General features: G+C 32.4%; 2 protein-coding genes across 7 annotated transcripts in view; one reads left to right on the top strand and one right to left on the bottom strand.

Moving 5' to 3' along the window:
* LOC126738832 (polymerase delta-interacting protein 2) overlaps window positions 1–26,545 on the top strand; it is a 55,488-nt gene that overhangs the window by 15,191 nt on the left and 13,752 nt on the right. For 2 of the 5 annotated variants that reach the window (XR_007661453.1, XR_007661454.1), the window contains 2 exons: window positions 3,326–3,664; window positions 4,558–6,253. The exons of 2 other annotated variants lie outside the window; for them this stretch is intronic. Coding sequence is in view for 1 of the 3 variants with exons in the window: in XM_050444286.1 (XP_050300243.1) it covers window positions 3,326–3,510 (185 nt within the window). In the remaining 2 variants the exon portion in view is untranslated. Of the gene's footprint in view, window positions 1–3,325; window positions 6,254–26,545 lie in introns of those variants that run through there. One more of the 5 variants, XM_050444286.1, reaches the window with a different exon arrangement.
* The window catches only part of LOC126738830 (arginine/serine-rich coiled-coil protein 2), a 39,567-nt gene continuing 19,777 nt past the window's right edge, over window positions 6,756–26,545 (bottom strand). For both annotated transcript variants that reach the window (XM_050444281.1, XM_050444283.1), the window contains exons 4-7: window positions 25,804–26,078; window positions 23,479–23,580; window positions 19,149–19,307; window positions 6,756–7,345 (exon numbers count right to left, since the gene is read on the bottom strand). In XM_050444281.1, coding sequence (XP_050300238.1) covers window positions 7,149–7,345; window positions 19,149–19,307; window positions 23,479–23,580; window positions 25,804–26,078 — 733 coding nt within the window. In that variant the 3' untranslated portion in view covers window positions 6,756–7,148. The remainder of the gene's footprint in view (window positions 7,346–19,148; window positions 19,308–23,478; window positions 23,581–25,803; window positions 26,079–26,545) is intronic.

Here is a 26,545-nt window from a genome sequence, read left to right as displayed (position 1 = left end):
ATGGGAAGAAGACTTGCATCATCATCATAATGCAAGGTTAATGTAATCTGAAAGCAAATACATACTAATGTAAATGTAAAAACATTGCAACTCTTTGCTAATTTTTATGGATCCTAGTAGCTTTTTGGATGAATATCGGAATTGTAATTGTAGTTATTGTGACGGTCTTGTAAATGTTAAATACTTACCAAGTGATCTAAAACTCATACATGTTTAAACAAAATAAAAGTACAGAAGATGCGGTGAACTGTATTACAGAACAGATAGGAAAGTGTTTCGACTGTGACGAGAGGTGCATGGCAATATTTCTGGACCTCAGCAAAGCGTTCGACACTGTGACACATGATATTCTGCTAAAAAAACTGGAAAATATTGGGATTCGAGTGATCCCTTACCGCCTGTTTAAAAGTTACATTAACCAAAAAACACAAAGCACCAAAATAAATGGATGTGTCAGTTTGCCTAGGTTGGTAGAATATGGTGTGCCACAGGGAACTGTCCTTGGACCGGTATTGTTCTCTATACAGTACATTTTTTTTTATCTCGGGTCATAGGGTTTTACGTGTAATATTTTCAACCCCATGTTGAAACCCAACCTGTTATATTTAATCGATTGGATTGAAACTTGGAACAAGTGAAGTTTAAGTCAACAGACTTTAAAAAATCCCATTATTTTGCAAACAAATTTGCGAGAAACCTATTTAAAATACGTTTTTCTGATGAAAAAGTTTGCTTTTTCTGCACCTCGTAACCTTCATTACCTTTACACTTCAAAGCAGGTAGACAAATATCTGACAGTGACACAAAATAATTTTTAAATTGCTCCATTGAAATTGTTCAAAAACTCTTTAAGATGTCGATTTACACTACGGAGGAACGTATTGAGATGGTTTCAAACTACATTAGAGGAATGTCGGCGCAAGAAGTGGTAGATAATTTTGCCGTATCTTATCCTAACCGTCCCGTCCCGTCTAGATCAACTGTACAACGGTTTCATGAAAAATTTATTACGATTGGATGCATCGCCAGTTCTCACTTAAAACGAAAAAGAACCGAAATTGTAGTAGACGAAGAATTTAAAATGGAGGTATGCTTGGCCGTTGAATAAAAACCAACAAATAGTCTTACTCAGTTTGCTGAAGTTACCGGAAAAAGTAGGAGTAGCTGCTATAAGGCAATCAGAAAAGAAAAATACAAATCTTTTAAAGTTAGAAATGTTCAAGAACTCTTGCCTAATGATTATTTTATTAGAATGCAGTTTTGTGAACAGTGGATGGAACGAATTAACAACGACCCCACAATTACAAATAAAATACTATATTCAGACGAAAGTACTTTCTGTACAAATGGTACAGTCAACAAACAAAATACTCGAATATGGGCGCGAGAAAATCCTCACGTCATCCAGGAAACGCATACCCAAACAAGACAGAAACTTAACGTGTGGGCAGGAATTCTTGGAGATCGAATCACTGGACTATTTTTCATAGAGGGTAGCCTGAATACTGCAAAATATTTAGAATTACTTCAGGTGCAGGTCATTCCCGCATTAGGAAACGCTGTTCAAAATGGCAGGATAATTTTTCAACATGATGGAGCCCCCGCTCATAGTGCAGCGACTGTTACAGAGTTTTTGAATGCCACGTTCCCAGGACGCTGGATTGGACGTTTTGGGCCATCTAAATGGCCGGCGCGAAGCCCCGATCTTTCGCCTTTAGATAACTTTTATTGGGGCTATCTATCATCAAAAGTGTTTGATATTGTTAGATGCAGACCCAACAATATCGAAGAACTTCGTAATACCATTACTTCCCGGCAGCTCCTAAATGTTAAAAGACATTACTACAACTGTCTGGGCTTTTGTCTGGCTCAATTTGGAGGTCACTTTGAACAATTTATTTTAAAGGTTATATTTGTTTATTGTTGATTTTTGAAAATATATTTTTGATATTTTGAGGAAATTATTTTGTGTCACTGTCAGATATTTGTCTACCTGCTTTAAGTGTAAAGGTAATGAAGGTTACGAGGTGCAGAAAAAGCAAACTTTTTCATCAGAAAAACGTATTTTATATAGGTTTCTCGCAATTTTTTTTGCAAAATAATAGGATTTTTTAAACTCTGTTAACTTAAACTTCACTTGTTCCAAGTTTCAATCCTATCGATTAAATAGAACAGGTTCTGACATGGGGTTGAAAATATTACACGTAAAACCCTATGACCTGAGATAAAAAAAATGCACTGTATATGTTAATGAGTTGTTGCAGTTGTTGCCTAATGTCGGCATGGTGTGTTTTGCAGATGATACCGCAATAATGATTAAGGAAAAGTCTTGGAAGGATGTAAAGACTGTTGCGGAGTCTTCCATGAAAAAAATCAAAACTTGGCTTGGTTTAAATTATTTAACACTAAACTCAGAAAAGTCAAGCTTTTTATGCTTTTCTGTAGATTCAAGAACATTTAGCACATTAAAAGAGATCACATTACACGAAAATGACTGTGGCATAACTGAATGTTCTTGCACCCAGCAAATGAAAATCTAAAGTGGCACCACCATGTTGAGTATATTTCCACTCGAGTTCGGAAACTTATTTATAAATTTCGTCAATTAAGAAAATTTATGCAAAAAAAGACCCTTACGACCATTTATCAAGCTCTGGTTGAATCAATTATAAACTATTGCATAACAGCATGGGGCGGAACAAGTAAGACCATCCTGAAACCTCTTATGATTACCCAAAAATATGTTCTGAAGGTAATGTTTAACAAACCAAAATTGTATTCCTCGGATATTTTATTTAGAAAAGCTAGATTGTTGCAAGTAAATCAAATTTACTTGAAAGCAGTGGTTGGGCTTCTGTGTAAAAATCCACACTACTTGCATTTCAAATCTCACATCAGAACACTAGACAAGCTTTAAATAAGAATGTAACTATCCCAAAGACTACAAAAACTAAATGTCAAAAAACTTTAACATACACCTCAGCAAAAATCTATAATCAACTTCCCGTAGAACTCAGAAATAAACCCTATAACAAAATTAAAAGTAGAATCCACGACTGGATATTAGATGATAACGTCACTTGGTTAGTATGATACACATAGTACTGTTTATTTTTCTTGCTGTTTTTTTTCCCTTTCTTTCCCCTAATTTAATTTAATCCTATTTTATTTTTTGAATCACTTTTGTTGTGGTATTTATGGTTTTATTATTTTCTTAAAAATTGTTTTTTATTTTAATTAATTAATTTGGATAGACAGGAAATGCACACACAATATTTTTAAAATACCATTGTGCATTGGGTATTCTTAATGTGTGATTTTCTAGCGACGTCCAGCGTTCGCGGCCCGCCGCGACGTTCAGCAGTAACGACTGGTCGCGGCGATTTTGGGATTTGCTTGAAGCGTCCGCGTTTCTGTAGTAGTGAGAGCACACCCGCCATAATACAAGTGAATTGTATGAATCCCGAAACGAAGAAGGTTATTACAAGATCCTTATACAAAATCACCTAAATGACGACGATGAAAAGTTTCGCAGCTTCTTCAGGCTTAATAAGGATCAATTTAATTTTCTGTTAGGCCTAGTTCAAAATGAATTAAAGAAGAAACCCACAAACAGAGTAAAAACTCCTATTTCCCCAGAAGAAAAATTGGCTCTGACACTAAGGTAAGACACATTTTTTGAAGTGTTAACTGATTCATTTGGAATATCTTCTAGTTGGCCTGGCATTTGAAAATATACCACTAGTTGAGAAGTCATTTGCACTGGTGAACAGCGATTTTGTGGCTGCTCTGGATTAGTCATTGATGCCTGGAGATTTGTTATTATGGTCAAATTTTTAATTTTGCTTCATTAATTAAATTAGGAGGTAATTTCTTTAACATTAGAGCCATGTTCCTCATGAACAAATCAACTTCGTCTTCATTCTGATTATCTACGAGTTTCGAATACATTTCCATGCGCTCTTTTGACCTTTCTTCTAAATTTTGCAGTAGTTTTGATTTTGCTGTTGTGGATTTAACAAATCTTCCTGATAGTGATGGAGTGTTTGATTTACTGCTGGGAGTATTTGATCGACTTGTGCCCATATTTGGTTTTGATCTTTTTGCAGGTATATTCAAATCGATAGATTATGCGATGATGTGATGCGACGTCATCAATTTCGTTATCTATCTGTAATTCTGAATAGGTCGTATTATCATCAAAAGTTTGTGACTGTATATTATTGTCATTTTGATTTTCATAAAAGTTTTGAAGTCGCCTACGATTAGTTTAAAAATAAAATTTATCCATACACAAAAAAGTATCATGCCTTCGTTCAGTCTTCACCAATTCTAAAAATTTCAAATGTTCCAACAGTGTCCACTTGGTAGGTCGGGATGATGCCGCCGAACCAGTTCCTAACTTTTGCTTTCTTTTATTTTTAAAATAATTATCGCGAATATTTTTCCAGCGAATTTTGCATTCTTCGGCTAAAAAAAGAAATATTTAAAATGTCAAATATCTTTATATAAGTAGGAACTAGAAACCTAGAGTTTATGAGATATTTTTTTTTTTAGATTCTTGGCTACTGGAGAGTCATTTAGAACCCTGTCATTTGCCTTCCGCATTTCATTCAGCTACATCTCAGTTATTATTAGAGAAACACTGGAAGTTTTATGTTCAACATCGGTACCGATTTTGTTGCGACCATGTAGTAGTGAACACTTAAAGGAAAAAGCGTTGAATTTAGGAAAAAATGGCATTTCCCCAACTGTGTTGCAGGAATCGATGGAAAACACATTCGAATTTTCCGCCCCAACAATAGTGGCTCCCTATTTTACAATTACAAAGATAATTTTTCAATAGTTCTGTTAGCAATGGTCCATGCAAACTGCAAATTTCTGTTTGTTGATGTTGGTGCTTACGGTAAAGAGGGAGACAGTTCCATTTTTTCTAATTCACCGATGGGCAATCAGGTGTATTCAGGAAATTTATTTCCAAATGATGAATTTCTACCTAATACAAACAGGAAGCTAGCTTATGTAGTAATCGCCTAATCGGAGATGAAGCGTTTAGGTTACATCGACATTTAATGAAACCATACAGCAAGTTATAGGCTAGAGGCGATAAAAGAAAAACTATTTACAACTACCGACTGTGTAGGGCCAGACGTATCACTGAAAATGCATTTTGGTCTGTGCCAAGTCTTTCGCATCTATTATACACCAATAGCTGTTAAAGCAGAAGTATGCGATAAGTTGATTATGATGACTTGTCTTCATAATCTATTAAAAGATGGATTTTTGGAAAAAAACAATAAATCTTATTACGGATATGATTCAAATATTCCATTGCCAAAGAACATTACTCCATTAACAGGAGGTGGAGGATTTGCTAATGCAACTGGTTTGGAAATCAGAGAAATGTTCGCAAATTTCTTTAGCGAAGAAGGAGCAACAGAGTGGCAAAACGACAGAGTCTTGTGTCCATATTTTTGTATTTTAATCTTACACACAATTTGATAATTATTGAGCCAATGTTTTGAAAAATATACATACATATAATAAAAGATGTTTATAGATAAAAACAGTTTTGTGTTTTACTGTCAATACTAACAATTATATAGTGTCCACCATAATGTTCGCTACATATGGGAAATTCGAGCATTTGATCAAGCATAATACATTTTCCCATATCCTACAAGTAAAAAAATGCCCATATGTAGCGAACATTATGGTGAACACTGTATAAAATACCAATTGAAACATTGGGAAAAATTAATCGACCTACTTGACCTAATGCAACCCTACTATTCACAAAACTTGATTCATCTATATGGAGCGGAAAACAATGAATTTATTCTTAAATACTTACGATTCTTGGATAAAGCTGCAGCAATTTCTTTCCATACATTTTCCCAAATTGGCTAATCTTTAAAGTCTTTATTTTCATGGTTATAAATACAAGGATATTCACGTACTTGATAAAACAATATTTCATCTTCAGCATCTGTGAATTTTTTCGACATTTTGTGTTAATATCTTCAGCTAAACTCTGCTTATATCAAACTGATGTATAGACGGCTAGGGTCTACGTTCGCATACAAACTACATTGTACGTGTTATTAACTGCCAGACGTGGTGGCAAACCGCGAACGCTGGACGTCGCTAGGAAATCACACCTTTAGCGGTTAAGCTGTCGTTATTTTGTAATGTTATAATGTATGAATGTATTATCTGCTGAATATATTTATTATTATTATATTATCATGAACGAGTTTATGGTCTCATTTTGTTAAAAAAAATACATCAGTGAAATCTTACGCATTACTACAATTGCTACTCTAATGGTAAGGCAATATTTGAAGATAATAAAAATACCTTGGATTTCTGAAAAAGAAATATGTTAATAATACCAGAATTGTACACCATGCCGATCAGATCTTTAATAAGCGGGACAAATTATTAATTAATTAAAGAACTAGACAATTACATCAAAAATGTGGATTACATAATGTTTCTAAATGTATGCCTTTAAATAGTTTCATTACAAATTAAAATATATTTTTCTTTACACTTTATGTTTATATGATTTTATACATATTACCACTATTCGCCAAATAAAATGTGTTTTAATTCTATCTAAAAATATTCATAATCAAATTATGAATGATTTTTAATTTAAATTAACCCATCACTAGAAGAAATTGCATCAGAAAACCTCTTGTACACATCTTTATATTTACATAGCTTTTAACGGACAAATAAAAATGTGCTTCTGATTCAACAATACTTTATGTTATGAATGATTTTACAATATGTCTGAATTCTAATTATATATTATTCATTACAAGGCATCCTTAGGTAACATAGAGATATTTTATATACCCAATTTAAATACCTAACAATTTAATTTACTACCTATACGAAAAAATATACTACTTAAAAGTACAATTATATAGGGTGTCCCGCGTATCAGAAAAATCGTTATGCCAAACAGAAAATCCAATCACTCTGTGAATAACTCAAAAGTTTCTAATTCACATTTACCTTTCGAACCTCTATATATATATACAGAAACGGTAAATTCGACATTCTAAGACCTATCGTCAGAATAGTGCGACGCTATTAAGTAAACTTATAATCACACAATATACAACAAACACTTATTATCGTTGAAAGCTTCCGAAACCTAACCCTACACCTCTCATAGTATGCGTAGCTGTTCTGGCCACCTCATACTGAGCTTCCATCGATGTGAACATTTCCTGTTGCTTCTTTAGAACGTCGGTACCTTTGACCGGTAGCGCTGACGGGTCTGTTTCTTTAATGCCCATCAGACGTTTGAATTTGTTTGAGGTTTTATCTGGAAATCAAAGTGTGCATAGTAAGTTTATGAGGACATTTTTTTAAACTTATTTATGGCAAACCATTTACAAACATATCATAAAATAATACTTAAAACTTAATTTCTTTGTTGCCATTATTAGTGTATTTTTTTTCACTTTTTGAGTGTTTTTGCTTGTGAACTGACGATATAGTAAAACGGTTTTTAGCAGACGGTTACAGCTTGTGCGAGCAAGCGGCGGGTACACTCTCAGATGTTTGTTTGTTTTACTAATAACCAAGTATTTCCTAAACTTTATATTGCTGGTATTAAATAATACAAGGTACTACTGTTTACTTAATAGGTATTTATTGGTGTTAAACCGGTGAAAAACATACAGACTACGTACTGGTAATGGAATCATTACTGGCTGTATTGACAAATGTAATATTTAAAAAGCAATAGCTACAAGTTTAAAACGTAATATATAACACACCCTATTCAAAAAAAATTTTTTATTTAATGTTATCTAACTATTTTTACATTGCACTAATTAGTTACAACAACTTTTTGAAGGACAACTAATTCTACCACTTCTTGTAATATAATCATTCTCAGGAACATCTAAAGGTATATTTTTTTTTGAAATGAGAAACGAGGTCTTCAGGTTTATTAAGTATTCTGATTCGGTCTGTAGAATTAAGATTCTGATTGATTTTTAGGTCTTAAGTGGTCTATTAATCTATTACACCTATATTTACCCTCATTGACTCGCATAATACAGTCATTATATTACGGTTGTTTGGCTTAAGTTTAAAGTAAATAAGATCAGTTTTTAGTGCTTTTAATTTAATTTTTTTGTCGTCTATCAGTAACTGGCAAGGGCATTATCCATCAGTGCTGTTATCGTGGCGAAAGAAATACTTATAAAGTAAAAAATTGCTTTAAAAACCTTTATAAACAATCGAATTGGACTTTGAACCGAGGTCGTATTTCATGGTATTCTATTGTAACGACTGAGTTGTACTCCCGCGGCGTTGTCAATATGACCTCAAAATCGTGTAAAATGTGCAAGGTCAACATTGGAAAGAAAATGAAACTGCAGTGTGGCCACTGCAAAGGTTATTTTCATATTCAGTGCGGAAACGTTACCGAAGTAGATGCTCGGGTGATGCAAGCAAAGAAATCTCCGTGGTGCTGTACAGAATGTAAACAAGATGAGGATGCGTCAGTAAATAATATTACTAGGAGATCGCTGCTTTTTGCGCAACCCAGTACGTCTAATGAAGATCCGGAGCTTAAGATGCTTCTTAGAAGCCTTCAGGATGAAATTAAGGAACTTCGAAAATTCGTAGACTTTTTAAACGAAAAGTACGAAGAAGAAAAGACCCGCTCAAAAGTTTTGACGGACATGGTAAATGAAGTTGTACGAGAGAATGCTATCCTAAAATAAGAGGTAGAATGTTTGAAATCATCTTAAGCCTCCCAGGAATTAAATAAAATTAGAAATAATGTATGCATAACAGGGCTAATTAAGGGGGAAGAGGAGAAAAACCAGACGGCTTTTTAAAAAAGCCAAGAATTTGAGACAAAAAAGAATTCTGGGAATTGAAGAATTCTGGGCTGGGAGACTCATTGGATCGAATTTTCTTAGATGAAGATATGACCAAAGGCACATACGAACTTTTTAAAAAAGCCAAGAATTTGAGACAAAAAGGTTACAAATTTGTATGGCACAAAAATGGACAGATCTTAGCTAAGAAGGATGATGGTGAGCCAGTAATTGCAATAAAAAGTATGGGGTTCTTAGAAAGTTTGCTGGCTTAGTTGGTTTGTTTTCTACTGTTTTTTTTTCTTTTTTTTTGGTTACTTTGGGTTGATTAAGGCATGATTTATTTGTTTTTTTTTCTAACTTTTAATGGCATCTAGTCTCAAAGTGGGTCATTTAAACGTACATTTATTGCTGCCAAGCATAGTAGATATTAAAAATTGCCTTCTTGGTCTTAAATTGGATATTTTGGCTATCTCAGAAAGTTGGCTTTCTAAGGACATTTCTAATGAATACGTGTCTATCGAGGGCTACCGGTTTTTAAGAGTAGATCGTCATACTAGAGGTGGTGGTGTTGGTGTTTACTTCAGAAGTGACTTGTGTGTAACTGAATTTGATGCTTATGATAAGAACGAGGAGTTGGAGCAACAATGGCTTATTATGAAGGTAAATACCATTAAATTGGGATTAGGGATTTTTTATCGTCCTCCAAAATTCAACGCTTTAAATGCAATTAATCTCTTGGAGAATTCTATTGGTTACATTTTACCTCTTTGTCATGAATTGATTTTGTTGGGCGATATTAATATAAACTTGTTAGAATATGCGACTATTAATGAATCTTTCAACAATTTGCTTGAGTCTTTTAATTTCAGACAGATTGTTATGAATCCCACTCGATTTTCATTAAAAAAGGCCTCTTTAATAGATGTGATTATCATTTCAAATGAGAAATTGCTGAATGGTCAGGTCTATCATCACGACATGCATGAAACATCTGATCATCAATTAATATACTATAATATTACAATTAATTTGCCGTTGCCTCCGAAAATTCTCGAGTATTGTGACTACAGGAATTTTGATCTAGAAAAATTTAATAGCGACTTATTTAACCTAAACTGGGGACAAATATTTGATCAAGTTGATCTTAATGACAAAATTAGTACGCTGACAGATAATATTTTGTTACTTTTTGATAAGCATGCGCCAAAACGTAAAATAAGGGTAACCAGACCAAAATCTCCTTGGTTTACTGGGGTTTTGCAAACAATGAAAAAATATAGAAATAGCCTTTTGTCAAAGTACAAAAAGTCAAAAAACGTTGGTGATTGGGAGGATTACAAAAGAGCTAGAAACCTCTTTACACGGGCGGTTCGCAATGAAAAAAAAAGCTTATCTCAATATTCTGAGCACCACAAATAATAGCAAAAAAAAATGGCAAGGTCTTAATGACATGAATGTTTATAATAAAAATAAAAGCAATTATCACATTCCCATGCAACTACAGGATCCAAATGAAATAAATAACTTTTTTATTCAATCTGTACAGCAAATATGTCAAGTGTTGATCCAAATATGTCAAGTGTTGATATACAAGTGTTGATCCAGATACAATAAAATTTTAGCAAATCAATTCGACCGTTCAAGACACTTTTGGTTTACGTTTGGTTAATGATTACGAAGTCGGGCGTGCTATTTCTTCGCTTACGTCAAATGCATCAGGGTCGGACCAGATTACGCTTCAAATGCTTAAACTATGCTGTCCAGTTATTATTCCGTTTCTAACCCATATTTTTAATCAAATGATTGAAACTAGCACTTTTCCCCAACAATGGAAAACAGCTACAGTCTTACCCTTGGCAAAAAATAGTGATCCTAAGAGTCACTCAGACTTAAGGCCAATTAGTTTGTTGTGCGTGGTTTCTAAAATTTTTGAAAAGATAATATACCATCAAATTTTCGATTTTTTGCAAAAAAATAATCTTTTCTATAAATATCAGTCAGGTTTTAGAAGAGGTTTTAGTACAGGTACAGCTTTGCTGGACGTTTTGGATGAAATTATCCAGTCGATAGATAAAGGAGAACAATGTGCCCTGGTGTTACTTGACTACAGCAAGGCCTTTGACACGCTGGATCCAGAACTTATGTGTGCCAAGTTACAGTATTATGGATTTAACGACCAAACCATAAAACTTTTAAGAGGTTATTTAACACAAAGATCTCAGCGAGTGATTATTAACCAGAAGTTTTCGAGTGTGCTGCCTGTTTTAAGAGGTGCGCCGCAAGGTTCAATATTGGGCCCGCTGCTCTTTGTAATCTATACGATGGACATGCACCGGTGTATAACCAACAAGTGTAAATTAGAGCAATTTGCTGATGATAGTCAGATTCAGTTTTCTTTTGAGAAGGAAGGCTGTTTTGAAGCTGAAAGACAAATTAACCAATGCTTAGATCAAATTCATGCTTATTCAAATAAAAATGGTCTAAAATTGAATCCAAAGAAGTCAGTGGTGCTGTTTTTTGGTAACAAGAGGGATTATGTATTGTCCAACGTAAAAATGATGGGCGAGGGAGTACCGGTGGTTACTGAGTACAAAAACTTGGGCATCATTCTAGATAGCAATTTGCGATTTAAATCGCATGTTGCTAAAATATGCCAGAAAGCGTACTATGCGCTGAGAAATCTTTTATCAAAAGCAAACATTTTATCAATTTTGCACTTAATAAAATACTTTGTGAATCACTGGTGCTCTCTCATACCAATTATGGCAACTATGTTTACGGACCTTTCATTGATTGTGGGACAAAGTTTAAATTGCAAAAGATACAGCATTCTTGTGCACGATTAATTTTCAATTTAAGAATCAGGGATCACATAAGTCACAAAATAAAAGAACTACAGTGGCTTAATATCGAAAAACGACAAAAGTTGCATTTTGCTTCCTTTCTAAATAATCTCATAACAACACAAACACCACAGTATTTAATAGACAAACTATCATATAGAACTTCTGTACACAACTTAAATACACGGTACAGAAATCGACTGGAAATACCAAAATACCAAACAAGCCTTTTCAGAGGTTGTTTTAGCTACCAGGCCAGCAAACTTTTAAATGAAATACTATCCAGCTTGATAGGTTTCCAAAGACAAGCTTTTAAAAAAAAGTACAGACAGACTTTATTAGATTAATAACAATGCTTTTTTTTACATGATTTTTTTTCCATCTTATTGCATATTTCTTGTGTCTTTTAATTAGATATTACATTGAACTTCTTGCCTATTACTGTTTTGTATGCATGGATTATTGTTATTTGTTATAATTTATGGTTTAGTTCGTTAAATTCATAATTTAATTTTTTATGATTTCATTATTTTGGATTTACCTATATATTTTTTTTCTGTTATTCTTTATAATTATTAAGATTGTGAATTTAGATACAGTGGTAATCTTTTATATTTTTGTATTCCAAACATTATCTATTATGTATACTGATCATTTATGTACTCGGTTAAAAGCAGCATTGCTGAAATTCGCCGAGTCAAAAATAAAGTCCTTTTTATTTATTTATTTATTTATTTATTTATTATAGTAATTTTTTCTGACGACTACCAGAACTCCATTTTTTCCCCTCTTGCATCAAAATTGGATCACCTACTTTTAATTCAGAAAGTCTTCGTCGACCTATCATGAAGCTTTTTTGCATGTGTTGATTTTCAAGTATGCTTTTCCACGCTTCTTGGATAAGGATATTAGGCAATAAAACTTCTGTTTTAACTGGTAAAGTTGTTCTAAACTTTCTGCTCATCAACAACGTACATGGAGCTACTAAATGTTGCGTTGACGTCGCAATATAATCCATAATAGCTAAAAATAGATCCTTTTGAGATTGGATTGCCTTTAAAAATAATTCTTTTACGGTTTGAATAGTCCTCTCTACTAAGCCATTACTTCTAGGATATTTAGGGCTAGAAGTAATTATTTTAATGTCATAAGTTCTTCCAAAGAATATATATTCTTTAGAATTAAACGGCGGTCCATAATATAAAAACATTTCCTTAGAAAGTATACAGATCGTGTTTTCGTGAGCTACGTATTACCCAAAATAATGGCAATACCGCTTGGTTGCGACTTGCAGGCGGCGGAATTTATCATTTTTATTTTTTGAACCGGGAGTCAGCAGACCTCACTTTGCTGTGTTACTGCACGTTGCATTAATAATTTTTGAGCGTTATTTTTGTGTTTTTTTCACTATGGCTGTTTATACCCCTTCCCAAAGAGTTCAACTAATTAAATGGTTTTATGGAGGCAATTCGGCAGTACAATGTAGAGATTTGTTTTCAGTTGCATGTGAGAATAGACCGATTCCTTGTGCAAAAACGGTTTTAAATGTGGTTACAAATTTTGAGACATCTTTTTGTCTTCAAGATTGTAAAAAATGCCATACAAAACGTCAAGAACCACCTGTTGAAGTGGTCCAGGATATAGAACGGCGGGAAGAAATGGTTTGCAGTACCCTAGAACTTGATTCGACACGGTCTACTAGAAGTGTTGGTGAGGAACTGGGAATGAGCAATAAAACTGTTGCTCGTATCTGGAAAAAATATGGGTACAAATGTTTCAAGTATTCAAAAACTCAGGAAATATTTCCTGAAGACCAGTGGCAAAGAATGGAATTTTGTGAAACCATGATGGAAAAGGCAAATGAAACTTGTATTATGATATTTTTTAAAAAATGAAACGAATATTTTTTAAAAAATATTTTGTTTTCTGATGTATCTTCTTTTCCATTAGATGGCAAACACAATCCTTCCATTGTTTATTGGTCTTAGGAAAACGAGCACAGAAGTTTTCAGTTTCGTACCCAGTATCCTCAGAAATTGAATGTTTGGGCAGGTATTTTGGGTGACAATGTTATAGGGCCATTTTTTATTGATGGCACTTTAAACGCCCAAAAGTACCTTAAGTTGTTGCAAAACCAAGTTCTTCCTGCCATTCAAATCCTACCTGATGTAGACCTGACATCGGTTTATTTTCAGCAAGATGGCTGTCCTGCTCATAACGCGGCTAGGGTAAAGGATTTTTTAACAAATACTTTTCCTAACCGCCTTATTAGTGGGACTGACGATATTAAATGGCCTCCTAGATCTCCAGATTTGTCTCCAAATGACTTTTATCTGTGGGGTTACCTTAAGCAGACCATTTACAAGCATGAATTTAGTAGGCCAACAAATTTAGAGGAGTTGCGAAATAAAATTGTCGAAGGTGCCAATTCCATTTTACCTGAAACTCTTTTGGAGGTGCGAAATAGCTTTTACGATAGATTAAGTTTTTGTTTAGCGAAAGAAGGCGGTTTATTTGAGCCTTTTATTTAAAAAATTATATGTTGTTAAGTTTGTTTATTAGAGTTTTATTTCTGATTTTTTATTATAATTTTATCAGAGTTGATTTTATTTTTTATTAGAATAACGCTTTAAATTTCATTATTGTCATGTCTGTAAAACCCACTTTAGAATAAATATTTTAAAAATGCCTGGATTTTCGCGTAATATTTTGGGACATTTTGTCGCCAAACGACGCAGCTCCCACGAAAGTCAGATGTTTACTAATCCCGTCCTTGGGCCGGCCGGGGCGGTGCTCTGTCGCAGGCACTCGTACACGCGCGACGTTGCAAAATTTCTCCTCTATGCGGTTTCCTATAAGTAACGAACGAAAACACGATCTGTATTTATGGCAAATACCTTTCTAAGACACGTGATAACACTTTTTGCGGTTTTATTCGAAAGATCATTAACAACCAAAAATTTAGAAAAATATAGTCCACTAATAACAAAAAGTCTTGTGAGGCCACCGACATAAAGTCTATCGCAATTTTATGCCACGGTAATTTAGGCACATCGTGAGGTTTAAGAGATTCACGCATGTTTGATTTTGCGTATTTCTGACAAATGATACCGTTAAGCACAACATTTTTAATGTCCCGCATAAGTCCAGGAAAATAAATAGCATCTTGAGCTTTATTTCTGCAAGAAACTACTCCTTAGCGTGATTGGTGAATTAAATTTAAAAACTCACCATATAGTGAATCGGGTATAAGTCTTTTTCTTATCAAATAATACATTTTCATGCAGAAATATACTATGTCTGATAAGCCCATAAGGCTTTACATTTGCTGGTACTGACTATTTATGATTGGGCCAACCATTTAATACATAATATTTAATTCTTTGAAGTGCAGGGTCCACATTAATTTCTTTTTGAAACCTTTCTTGATTTTCATTAGTTGTAGAAATTATTGAATATACTTTTAAGTTATGTTCTAAGTAATCGGTATTGATGACCTCATTGACTAGTGTTCGGCTTAAAGTATTCGGTATATTTAGATTTATTCCAGACACATAATGTAAATTCACGGATTCAGGAAAAACTTTAATAGTTTAGTGCTTTAGAACTTAGTCAGGCCATATACATCGATGGAAAGTAGTGCCTTTACTCAGCGAGAAATCGCGAAAGAAGTAAATGTTGTGCGTACCCTGGATTACGGAAATATATGTAATGGCGACAAAAGTGCAAGAAGTGGTATGCCAGTGCAGGGACATTCTGGGCGGTATGCACAACATTCTGGATGTAGAATGCCAACAAGCACCGATAAGGATCACAAAGGTAAAAAATATCCTCGTTATCGATGCGGTTATCAGCATGATAAGGGTAAGTGCTCTGCTATGAATAGATTTTGTTCTTTATGCAATGAAAAGGGTCATTATAGAAAATTTTGTTCTAAAAAAGGCCATATCCATGAAATTAATCAAGAGTACTACTCTGGCAATGATTCTGAGAATGTTTCGACAATACAAAATTCACAAGACACTCGCGTAGACTCAATTGACTGGTTTGAAAATATTAAAATTCTGGGTTGTCAAATTCCTTTAAAAATAAGGCAGATATAGGCAGTCAGGGTAATATATTAAACTTTTCAACACAACTGTTTAAATTAGGCAATGATAATAAAAGCTTTACTGTAAGTTTAATTCAGAATGCTGAACTTCAAGAAATTTTGCAATAATTTAGTAGTGTTTTTCGGGAATCAGTAAAGTATTTAAATGTTTTAAAATAACATTTACAGAAAACACAGAGTATACGTACTGGTAATTAAAACATTACTGGTAGTGTTGCCAAATGTAATATTCAAAAAGTTGAAGTATATTATATAACTCGAGACACATAGGGTATTGTAGTGTGTAAACTTTAAAAGCGCATTCTTATTCAAATTATTTTTATTTTAATAGTATTTACAATGGCAAACAAGAGTGTCTCTCGATTATGAACCAAACCGTTAGTCTGTACACACGTACGTAAGCACGTGGTTCAAACGAGACAGCGCTGGTACAATTTTAAAAATATATCTAAGAATTAAAACAAAAGTGTATTCAGTAATATAACTATGTATATTAAAACTACGGTTACAGGAAAATTAACTCTCAAAACCTCTCTATGCAGTAGGGGCAGTGCCGATACAGGTACAAAAAGGTATTAAGACGGAGACAACAGTATAAGATATTATTACTATATAGTAATACAGTAATTATGTATGTCTATATTTAGGTACAGCACAGAGAGCTAAAGTGTTCTTTTTTTAAGCAGCAGTACTAATAATTCCTATATTATAAAAAATAATCCAACATGATACGTTTGTTCTGCTTAGTATTTTTAATTGGACCTCCCTTGGAAAACTGTTCTATATTTGCACAGCTACATATTTAAAAGAGCGCTTAAAACCATCAGTCTTATGCATAGGTACGACAAAATAATTTTTGTTACGGGTTCGACGTAAATGTTCAAATTCCTGAAGCTGATTCCTCAAAAATGTTGGTTGGCCGTTTATTATGCGATATAAAAACATATGCTGGCAACAGACTTCTGCTTTTCATTTTCAAAATATTATTCACGTTAGGTAAGGTGTAATATGATTTCTCTACGGAATGTTATAAGCAAATCACATGCAGGAATTCTGAATACTCTGAATGAGCTTCCTAGTACGAAAACTTAACGAGTCTTTATAAACGACATGTCCATCCATAATCGAATACAAATAAAATCAGGCTGTCTCAAAGTAAATATATTTTGAAAAGTCGCCCTAACAACTTTAATTTTGATTTTAACGTGTGAAGTAAATGATGTAGATTTATCTAAAATCATTATTATCAGGTTTTTTGCTTCCGCTTCTTTTGGAATGGGTACATTATTTATAGTAACATGTAGCGTATTTTTATTGTCTGGCAAGAGATTTGGTTTAAATTATGTTTTCTAAATTGGTATTAAGCCCCTCTTGGGCGATTTGTAAATTATAACCAGTTTTGGAATATATACCTAGGATATATTTTGGGATACCTTTATTAATACACAGTCGATAATAATGTATTATCGGATTGTTCGATCCTCCAGATAATCCCTCAAAAGATTTAAAGCATCACCCGAAAAACCAAAGTATTGTTGTTTTGCTATTAATAACTTATGATTTAATGTATTAATAGGCGTTCTGAAATTTAAAAAACTATACAAGTAAAATAATTTTTCTAAAACATTTATAATTTTTCTTAAGTCTGTAACAAAAATTATGCTGCAAAAAGTGGGAATTATATTATTCGATTCAGTAAATTTATATATTTCGTTAAATATGTTTTTCAAGAACCTTGGATAATGTGTGCAAAATGCTTATGGATTTAAGATCTTTAAACTCCTTTAGTTCTGGTACTTTTGCAATAAACTTAATGATGATTTATGTGTGGTTAGCCTTTCTCTGCATTTTTCCAAAACTTTTAACCTTTTTGGTTTAAAGAATGTGTTTTTTTCCCCTTGAAAATGAATGTTTTTTTTAATAGCATGTTTCGTATAATTTCTAAGTTGTCAATAATATTGTAAGTTTGTGTCAGAATTGTTTTTTGAAATTTCTTATAGGCGTGATGTCTTAGCTTGATGAGAAGTTTTAGATTTTCTGTTATCTAAGGGTTAAAACCTTTGTTTTCAATGAGGCGTGAGTGTCTAAAAGTTGAATTATATTATTGTTAAAGAAATTATGAAGTTGTGGTCTGATATTTCTTATGATATGCGAATTGAATGAGCTTTGAAATTTATTTTTGAGAAGTCTATGTTAAAATCCCCTACTAACATTAAATAATCATCTTGATCTATAAATGTGAAAATCTACTTGTTTATTCCGTTATAACTTAGAAAATATGGAATGGAATAGTACGAAATTTCGCATACTTCGTTTATCCCCGAGAAGGCATGAATGCATATAAAGCGTAACCTGTTCTTTGTCTAGAGGTACCCACTATGAACTCAGGGTTAACTTAAATTTGGATTTAGCCAAACATAAATTAACCAAAGTGGCAAACAGCCCAGTAGTTTTACCAATTAAATTATACCATAATCTTCCCATTGAAATAAAAAAAATTGAGAAGGTTAATAATTTCAAAGCTTCATTGAAAAAAATGTTAATTAAAAATTCCTTGTATACGATAACAGAATATTTAAATTGCAGCGTCTCGTCTTTATGCCCTATAATTCGTATTAGTTTGTTTGTTAAAAGCTGTAGTTTTCTTATATCTTAGTTTTTAGTTAATTGTATTTTCTTAAGGCCTTTTAAAAGTTGTATATTTAGATCTTATAGTTTTATTTTTGTATGAGTCTATGGAAATAAATATTTGAGTATTGAGTATCCCTGAGAAGGCATGAATCTATTTGCAAATACATTGATAATTTGGCAATAACAAATCACCCTGCTTGACGAAATGTCATAAGACGCCCTCTTTGCAAGTAGCATGTGTACTACATCTAACGGCATGCGTATACAAGACCCAAAGTAGGTAATCTTGGAAGCAATCGACGAGAGCATCGAAGGTATATACATATGATGTTTCGCAGTCGATTCGTCATCGTGTACTGTGAAATCTTAATTGATCAACAATATTGTTTGCTTGGACCATACCAAAAGTTCTACAACGTTATCCTCATTTCTAACTAACTTTTCCTGAATAATTCACAAGTAAAATCAAAAATTTGGCAGTCCTAAGCCTGAGTAGATGATTGCATCACTTCTTTTTTAGAGTTCAGTGTATCAACTTGGCCAAAGAAAAAAACCGAACAAAATATACAACTAAAATATCATCGATTATCGTTATTAATCAGGATATTGACTTTCCACGTACTCACAAGACATAAGTAAATACTTTTTCAATTAATAATATTGAGGAAAAATCTGATTTGACTATAGGAAAAAGTCGCTTACCATCTGCAAATGTTGTAGCTTCATACACCTTCGTTGCTTTACTACCGCCTGCTATTGCGTTCGGCGCAGGAGCGCTGGGTCCGGCCGCCGGCGCGTTGTCACTTTCCTTAGCTTTTTGCCAAAGCAGTTTCCTCTTCTCGATTTGATCTCTAAATCGACCTAAAAAAAATCAGACATTTTTACAACAAATATTTTTACCTACATTAATTTTTTTTAACCTCGTGCTTAGTACATTTAGGCACTCGTTCTATCGGAACACATTATAATATTTAAAACTAAGTCTGACACTCACAAACGCCCATGCCAAGTCTGGGACTCGAACCCATAACTGCTAGGCAGGTGTATACCGATCGGGTTGCCGGACCGGCGCACAGTGGAACGGCTCAATATAAAATCAGAGAGATACAGAATAAAATTATGTTAATTTTTTTACCATTTAACTTGCATTAAAATTCATAGCAATCACCTATTATTATTTTCCTAATGAAACTTTGGGTATTGGTATCGTAATAGAGCAAGTTTTTGCTTCAAGTGTAAGCTATTACGAATTTCGATATTTTTTAAGTGTGCTCTCAATAATAAAATTTAAATAAAATTTTATAATCAGTCAATATTTTTGTCCCATAAGTATCAAATCTTGTTGATAATAACCACAATAAACTATGTAAAAATTCTAAAAAAAATACACAGGATACATACACATTTATATCATTACTGTGTAGAATCAGATTAAGTGTTTTTCGTTAGTAAGCCATTGTTAATAATTATTTTTATATTATACTGAGTGCTATTTTTATTTAGACTACTTAATATGGATACTAAATACTTATTCTTTCTTCTTTACAATAGATTGTGTCTAAACGATAGAAATTAATTATTTATGTAGAGTGCCAAATTTTCTTTTTTGACAATATACCCAATTAAATATTTTATACAATAATATATAAGGGGCCTGGTATCAAAGCTGGCAATCTCCATCATTTTGACTTTTGAGGAAAGCACAAAATTTTGCTATACTTTTATTCTTTCTGATATTAAAGCAAAAAGGCTTCATATAACAGAAAATGGCAAACTACGGCAAATTGTAAAGAAAGTTTAGCTAAATTCCTAACCATTTTACGAAAAATAGAAAAAATTTATGGAGAATGCCGTTTTTGATACTGAAAGCTGGATATTGCCGGTTTTAATACCAACTAGTTGAAATGAAATGCTAAATAATATTTCTCCTCTTGTTCGATATCATTAGAGACAACATCTTTATAAAATCTAAGCTCGTTCAGGTTTTCCAATTATTACCAAAGTGCTTAGTAAGTAGTTTATCCACATCTTTAAGTTTCAGCGAATTAACTTTTTGCAGAGCACTTTCTATAATAACAAGGTCAATCATATTATGAAGACTACATCCTTTCTTTAAAACACTTTTAAATGTTTGCAAATTATTTTTGTAATGTAATTCTCCTCTAATGGTAACATTTCCAGTTTTACATTTTCGTAGGATGAACCGTTTTGTATTTTTGAAAGAAAAATGCCATGTACCGGTTGGTCTTAAAACACTCGAGATTATTTCTTTCCAATTGAAAACCTTACAATTTTGACCTAAGTGACGAACTGTGGCGTTTTTTTAAAACAATTCCAAATAGGTTGTTGGCTGTGTTGAAGGAATGAGCAACTACCGGAAAAATTACCTCTATGGTCTCAACATATTTTGGCCCTTTTGACGAAAGCCATTTGCAACACATAGCGAAAAGAGTAGTATTCTTGTCCTGGCCACTACAACCATCTGTCATTAATCTAACGGTGGTGTCTTCTTATTGGTCAAAGTGGAGATAGCCGACTTTGATACTTAACGACTTATCGAGATTGCCGTTTGATTTTTATGCCATAATTGCATTTTATAGGCGGATAATGCCGCTTTTGATTCTCATGACTACCTTTTTTGTAGAGAGCTTTAAAAAACGAAGAGTTTGATGTAACTATACTCTAACATTTTTGGTAAAAAGTGGAAATTGCCGACATTGATACTAGACCCCCTCATAGTACTCTTATTGCTTTAAAGAAAACCATTAGCATGCTTTAGTTGACAGCCAGTGTAGGTTGGTGGAAAACTCTCACTATTTTTATATATACAGTATTGGCCATAATAGTTGGAACTTTTGAAAATGTATTATTTTTTGTGTGCCGTTTAATTAGCATTTTATTTTCTTTTATAAAGTTGTTGTACACGAAAAACTAGTGTTAATTAATTTAAATGTGGACAAAAATTAAGCACCAGTAGCAGTTCGGAATAAAAATTAACAAAAAGCTGTACAAAATACTTGGAACTAAACGATTTTTATTCAAAAACGACATAAAACATAACTTATTGAAACCATAATATTATAATTAACATTTGGTATAGTAACTCTTAGCATTAATTACTGCCGGCATTCTTCTGGGCATTGATTCAATCAAATTTTCAATTATTTGTCTGTCAATGTGAGTCCAGGCTTCAACAAGCTTATGAAATAGTTCATCAGCATTTTTGACTGTTCCAGATGCCCGAATTTTGCGATCCAGATGTTCCCATAAATTTTCAATCGGGTTTAAGTCTGGACCCTGGGCCGGCCACTTTAAAACTGTGATCTTTTCTTGGTCCAACCATTCTTTTACCAATTTTGACGAATGTTTTGGATCGTTATCATGCTAATTGCAAAATTTACTGACATAGACTCAAATGTGTAAGGCTCCATTATATTTCGCAAAATATCCCGATACATAAATCGATCCATTTTCGCATCAATTTTATGTATTGGCCCAGTACCATACCAAGAAAAGCATCCCCATACTATCACATTACCACCTCCATGTTTAACCGTAGGTCGGATAAACTTTTTCTTGAGTCTTTCACCTTTCGGTCGTCTTACATGAAGTATTCCATCACTGGAAAACAGATTGAACTTAGATTCGTCACTGAATAGCACTTTTTTCCAATCTTGTACAGTCCAGTTAAGATGATCCATTGCAAATTGTAGGCGTAACTTGACATTTTTCTTCTGCAGCAAAGGTTTTTCAGCAGGTCTGTAGCTGTTAAGTCCACCAGAACACAATCGCCTTCTTACCGTTCTTGCAAAGATATTGGAAGGCTCACCTTCATTTAATTTTTGAAATATTTTGAAGGATGACAGAAATGGGTCATTCTGGGAAATATTTAAAATTCGCCTATCTACACGGGCAGTCGTGGCTTTAGGTCTTCCAGTGCTTTTACCTAAAAATCTAAAATTCTTTGGCGAATGTCGCTGGAATAGGCCTTGCCTTTTCCCATGGTAACACAAAATAAAATAAATAAAAATAACCCACTTGCACACAAGTATTTTTTATTGTCTGAAACAAGATAAGGTTGAAATTCTGATATGCTTTTTTGTTTACTTATAAATATGTTTATTGATTGGATGTACAAAAATAAAATATACATTTAAAACATTGGAAAAATTTTAAATTTTTAAAAGTTCCAACTTTTATGGCCAATACTGTATGTAGGTAACTTATTTTTGTTTTTCATTGTTAATTAGTTCTTTGAAAAATTTTATTTAAGCCCATTAGTATAAGCTTTGAGTTATGTAACAAGTTAATTAGGTAAATTATAGTTTTCATACCTTTTGGCATTAGTAATACTCTTAATGTTTTTTTTTAGTTAGCCAAAAATTACTTTTTTTACTTAACTTTGCCATTTTTCTATTATTTATGCAGTAATTTAAGCAATTGAAATAATAAAACGAAACCAAATTGGTAAACTTGCTGCAAGTTGCAATTAAGATTTGTAAGTATCCTAAAAAAAGCAAAATTAATTATAAAACACGCGAAATAACTTAGTAATTACTATATATTATAGTTTCCTGTCCTTATTTTTCCTTTATTTATTTATGATTAAAATAATAATATTTAAAATATTCACATCAAACGAATACATTTGATGAATACAAAAACACCCTGTATATACAGGTCACTACAATGTGTTTACTGTAAACTCTAATGCTAACTTATATTGTCTATTGTTTATTAGATCAGACCTATGTTTAGTTATTTTTAGCAGGCCTTTTTAAAAATGAATATAAACATTGGGGATGCCATTTGTATATTATAACGATTAATTTACCGCAAAAAAGTTTTTTTTTATATTTATTGATAAGCAAAAAAATAAATATTATATTGATAAATAAAAGCTTGTTTTTAGTGAAATCATCACAGTAAGTACAAATATTTTATAAAATATAACAACGTCCCGATATCTCCATATAGGCGTTCCACTGTGAGTAAAAAAACTTACTCTTAACAATGAATCATTTATACATACCGGTAATTCCCGGCATGAAAAACCGATTTCCTCCGGGTTGACTGTTCCTTTCGGCATCTTCCAGAGCAGATTTCGGGTAATTATCAGGTTTAAATTGAATGCCTAGAAAAAAAGCCATTTAACTCATAATATATTCTCTTTTATATAATACATTTATATAATATAACTCCTAATGTAATTACAGTAGAACCCCGATTATTCGTATGCGTTTTTTGCGCATAAGCAATCTGAGACATTAAAATTACCTGAATTGTATAAGGAAATCAAACATTCATAATGAAACTAAAAATGTTTTTCAGTTAAAAAAAGTCCTTCTTTATTTATAAAATTTATGACTTTCTTATTAAAACCTAATCAAAATACATGGTATAAAAATGTGAAGATGTATGCTCAAATTGTCTATGTTTATCACATATTTAAAAGGTTTAATTTAATTAATCGGTCCTTAAAATATGTCAAAACAAGATTATGTATAAAAGAGAGTACTTTACAAACAAAAATTCCGAACATTCCGTTTTTTTAATATTTTCCAAAAATTAACAAACACCACTCAACGATAAAATTCACTATTCCAAAACAAGATCCGTTACAAATGAAAATACTAGAATTAGTGTGTATCCAAATCTACAGTAGGAACATAGGCAGAATAAGTATATTATAATAAAGTCTACTTTTACAATGTACTTACTATTATAATGTATAACAAATATTTTATGATCAACTGTTAATTTTCCTACTCGCTTAACTTTTAAATGTAATGTTTTTCATGTGATTTCTTTATTTCCAAAGATTCCTATAATAGAAACTTTACAATATCTGATTAAATCCGAGAAATAGTAAAATTAACAAAACTTTGCACATCAAAATAGTTATTTATGTAACAAGTGTGTAAAATTATCCTTTTTTGATGAATGGGGAACTCATGGGAAGAAATCATGGGAATTGTCAATTCCCTATTGCTAACTAATTGCCTCTCACCCTTTCTAATAGAGCTCTTCATGAACATTTTTTAAAATACAAAAAATACATTCCAATATTTTCCACGAGTTTGGTAAGATAGGTTTGATGTTGTTTGCCGTATTTGACAAAAGCAAATGCAATATTATATATATTTATATGTATTGTAAATTTTCCTTTGTTCATGACAAGTTTTTTGACCTTTATGTATATTTTAAGTTCTTATATGAATTATTTTACCTTTATTGTTCTATCAAATATATATTTAGTATTTATTGTCATTAATTTTAATAAAAACGTAAATATACTCAATTTTGTTGCCTTTTATTTTATAAATATTCACCATCGAATCTCAAAATGTTTCTATTTGAATTCTGAAGACCCTCTATCAGCAACTATCTCTTAATTTAAAATGCATATTTAATAAATATTGATTTCCTAATACCTCAAGAGTTACTTCACCATTAAAATAGCAATAGATGTAACATAAACGTAAGCATTTTTGATTTCATAAATAAACATATTACGAAAAAGTATATAAAAAAGTCAACTACGCCTGTCTATATTGTGAAATTAATGAAACATAAACAATACAGTGTTGTATAGCGGGTTAGAAAGGGCGGAAGGCTCTTCTCCACAAATGAAAATGCCAATCTTTTAATCAAGAGTAACGCATTTCGTCACCATATAGCTGTCATAATTCCATGAAAAAGTACTTTTTCTTTTTTATCTTTTATTTTTCATAACCTTTTTTATGTTCATTTGCAGCTGTGTAGTGTGCGAGTCTGATGGTGATGAGTGATCTCATCGAAATGCATTATTCTTGATTAAAAGATTGGCATTTTCATTTGTGAAGAAAAGTCTTCCCACCCTTTCTAACCCACTATATTATAGCCACTCCACTTCAAGAATGGACTTCTACTGACAAATACAATATTGTCATTATAGGCGGAATCAGGTTTCCTAAATTTCAATGACTGATCGGCTTAAAATTCTATTTATGAATGAGTAGTTTGGTCCATACTTGGTTATAAGTCTATGGAAATAATAAATTGTAAAAGTTACGAAGCGCAAAAACAAACAAAAATTAGTGATTTTTTAGCATATATAGTTGCATATAATATGTATGTGCGCCTACATAATATTGTATAACGAATACGTTTATACATAGCATATACATTATGTAAAAATAATCATTTTATATTTTTTGTTACATGTATGTTGAATCACCTTTCTTCTCTTCATTTGACACATGTATTTGTCTGAATAAATTGTTAAAAAAATAAAAAAAGGGGTCTTTGGTTCATCCGTGCTTCCGATTACCCGGCGAAGGATAATCGAGGTTCTACTGTAGTGTATATTGCTTACCCAGTTTGTCCAACCTATCCATCCTCTTATCGGCTTTTTCTTTTCGACTGCTGAACTTACGATCTCCTCCCCTGTCCTTCGATCCTGATCTTGATCTTCTTGGAGATCTCGATGATCTTCTCGGTGATCTCGAAGATCTTCTCGGTGATCTCGATAATCTTCTCGGTGATCTCGATGATCTTTTTGGAGATCTTGACGTCCTTCTTGGAGACCTTGAATCACGCTTCCTCTCTCGGCTTCTGCTGCGTCGTCTATCTCTTCGGTCACGACCAAATCTAGAAGGGGAAAATCAAATCAAATATTTATTAATATTATTATTATATATTATATATATATATATAATATATAATATTATTATTATTATTATATATAATTGCGACTTATAATGATAAGTCGTAATTTAAACAAAATATAACAAACAGAATGATTTTCATATAGAATCAGGAGATAAAATCACGTAAAAAAGTAAGACTCAAAAATATAATAACGTACATTTGGATACACTTAAAAGAGTAATTTTTTCGCAACAAGATCAATATTCAAAATCATCAATCAAATAAAATTAAAACTACTTTGATATTATTCGTCATAATAAAAAGTACCATTTACTAAATATAATTTTATTCTTTTTAAAAATATTTTGGCTGTAAGATTTCTTATATGGGAAGAACTGGACACAATAGTAGTCGGAGCCTCGTCTGGTTCTAGAGTCGAAAAGTCTGCGAAAGTCTGTAATAATGTT

The sequence above is a fragment of the Anthonomus grandis genome, chromosome 7 (assembly GCF_022605725.1).
Source record: "Anthonomus grandis grandis chromosome 7, icAntGran1.3, whole genome shotgun sequence".
NCBI classification, from domain to species: Eukaryota; Metazoa; Arthropoda; class Insecta; order Coleoptera; family Curculionidae; genus Anthonomus; species Anthonomus grandis.
This window is presented reverse-complemented; position numbering and strand designations above follow the sequence as displayed.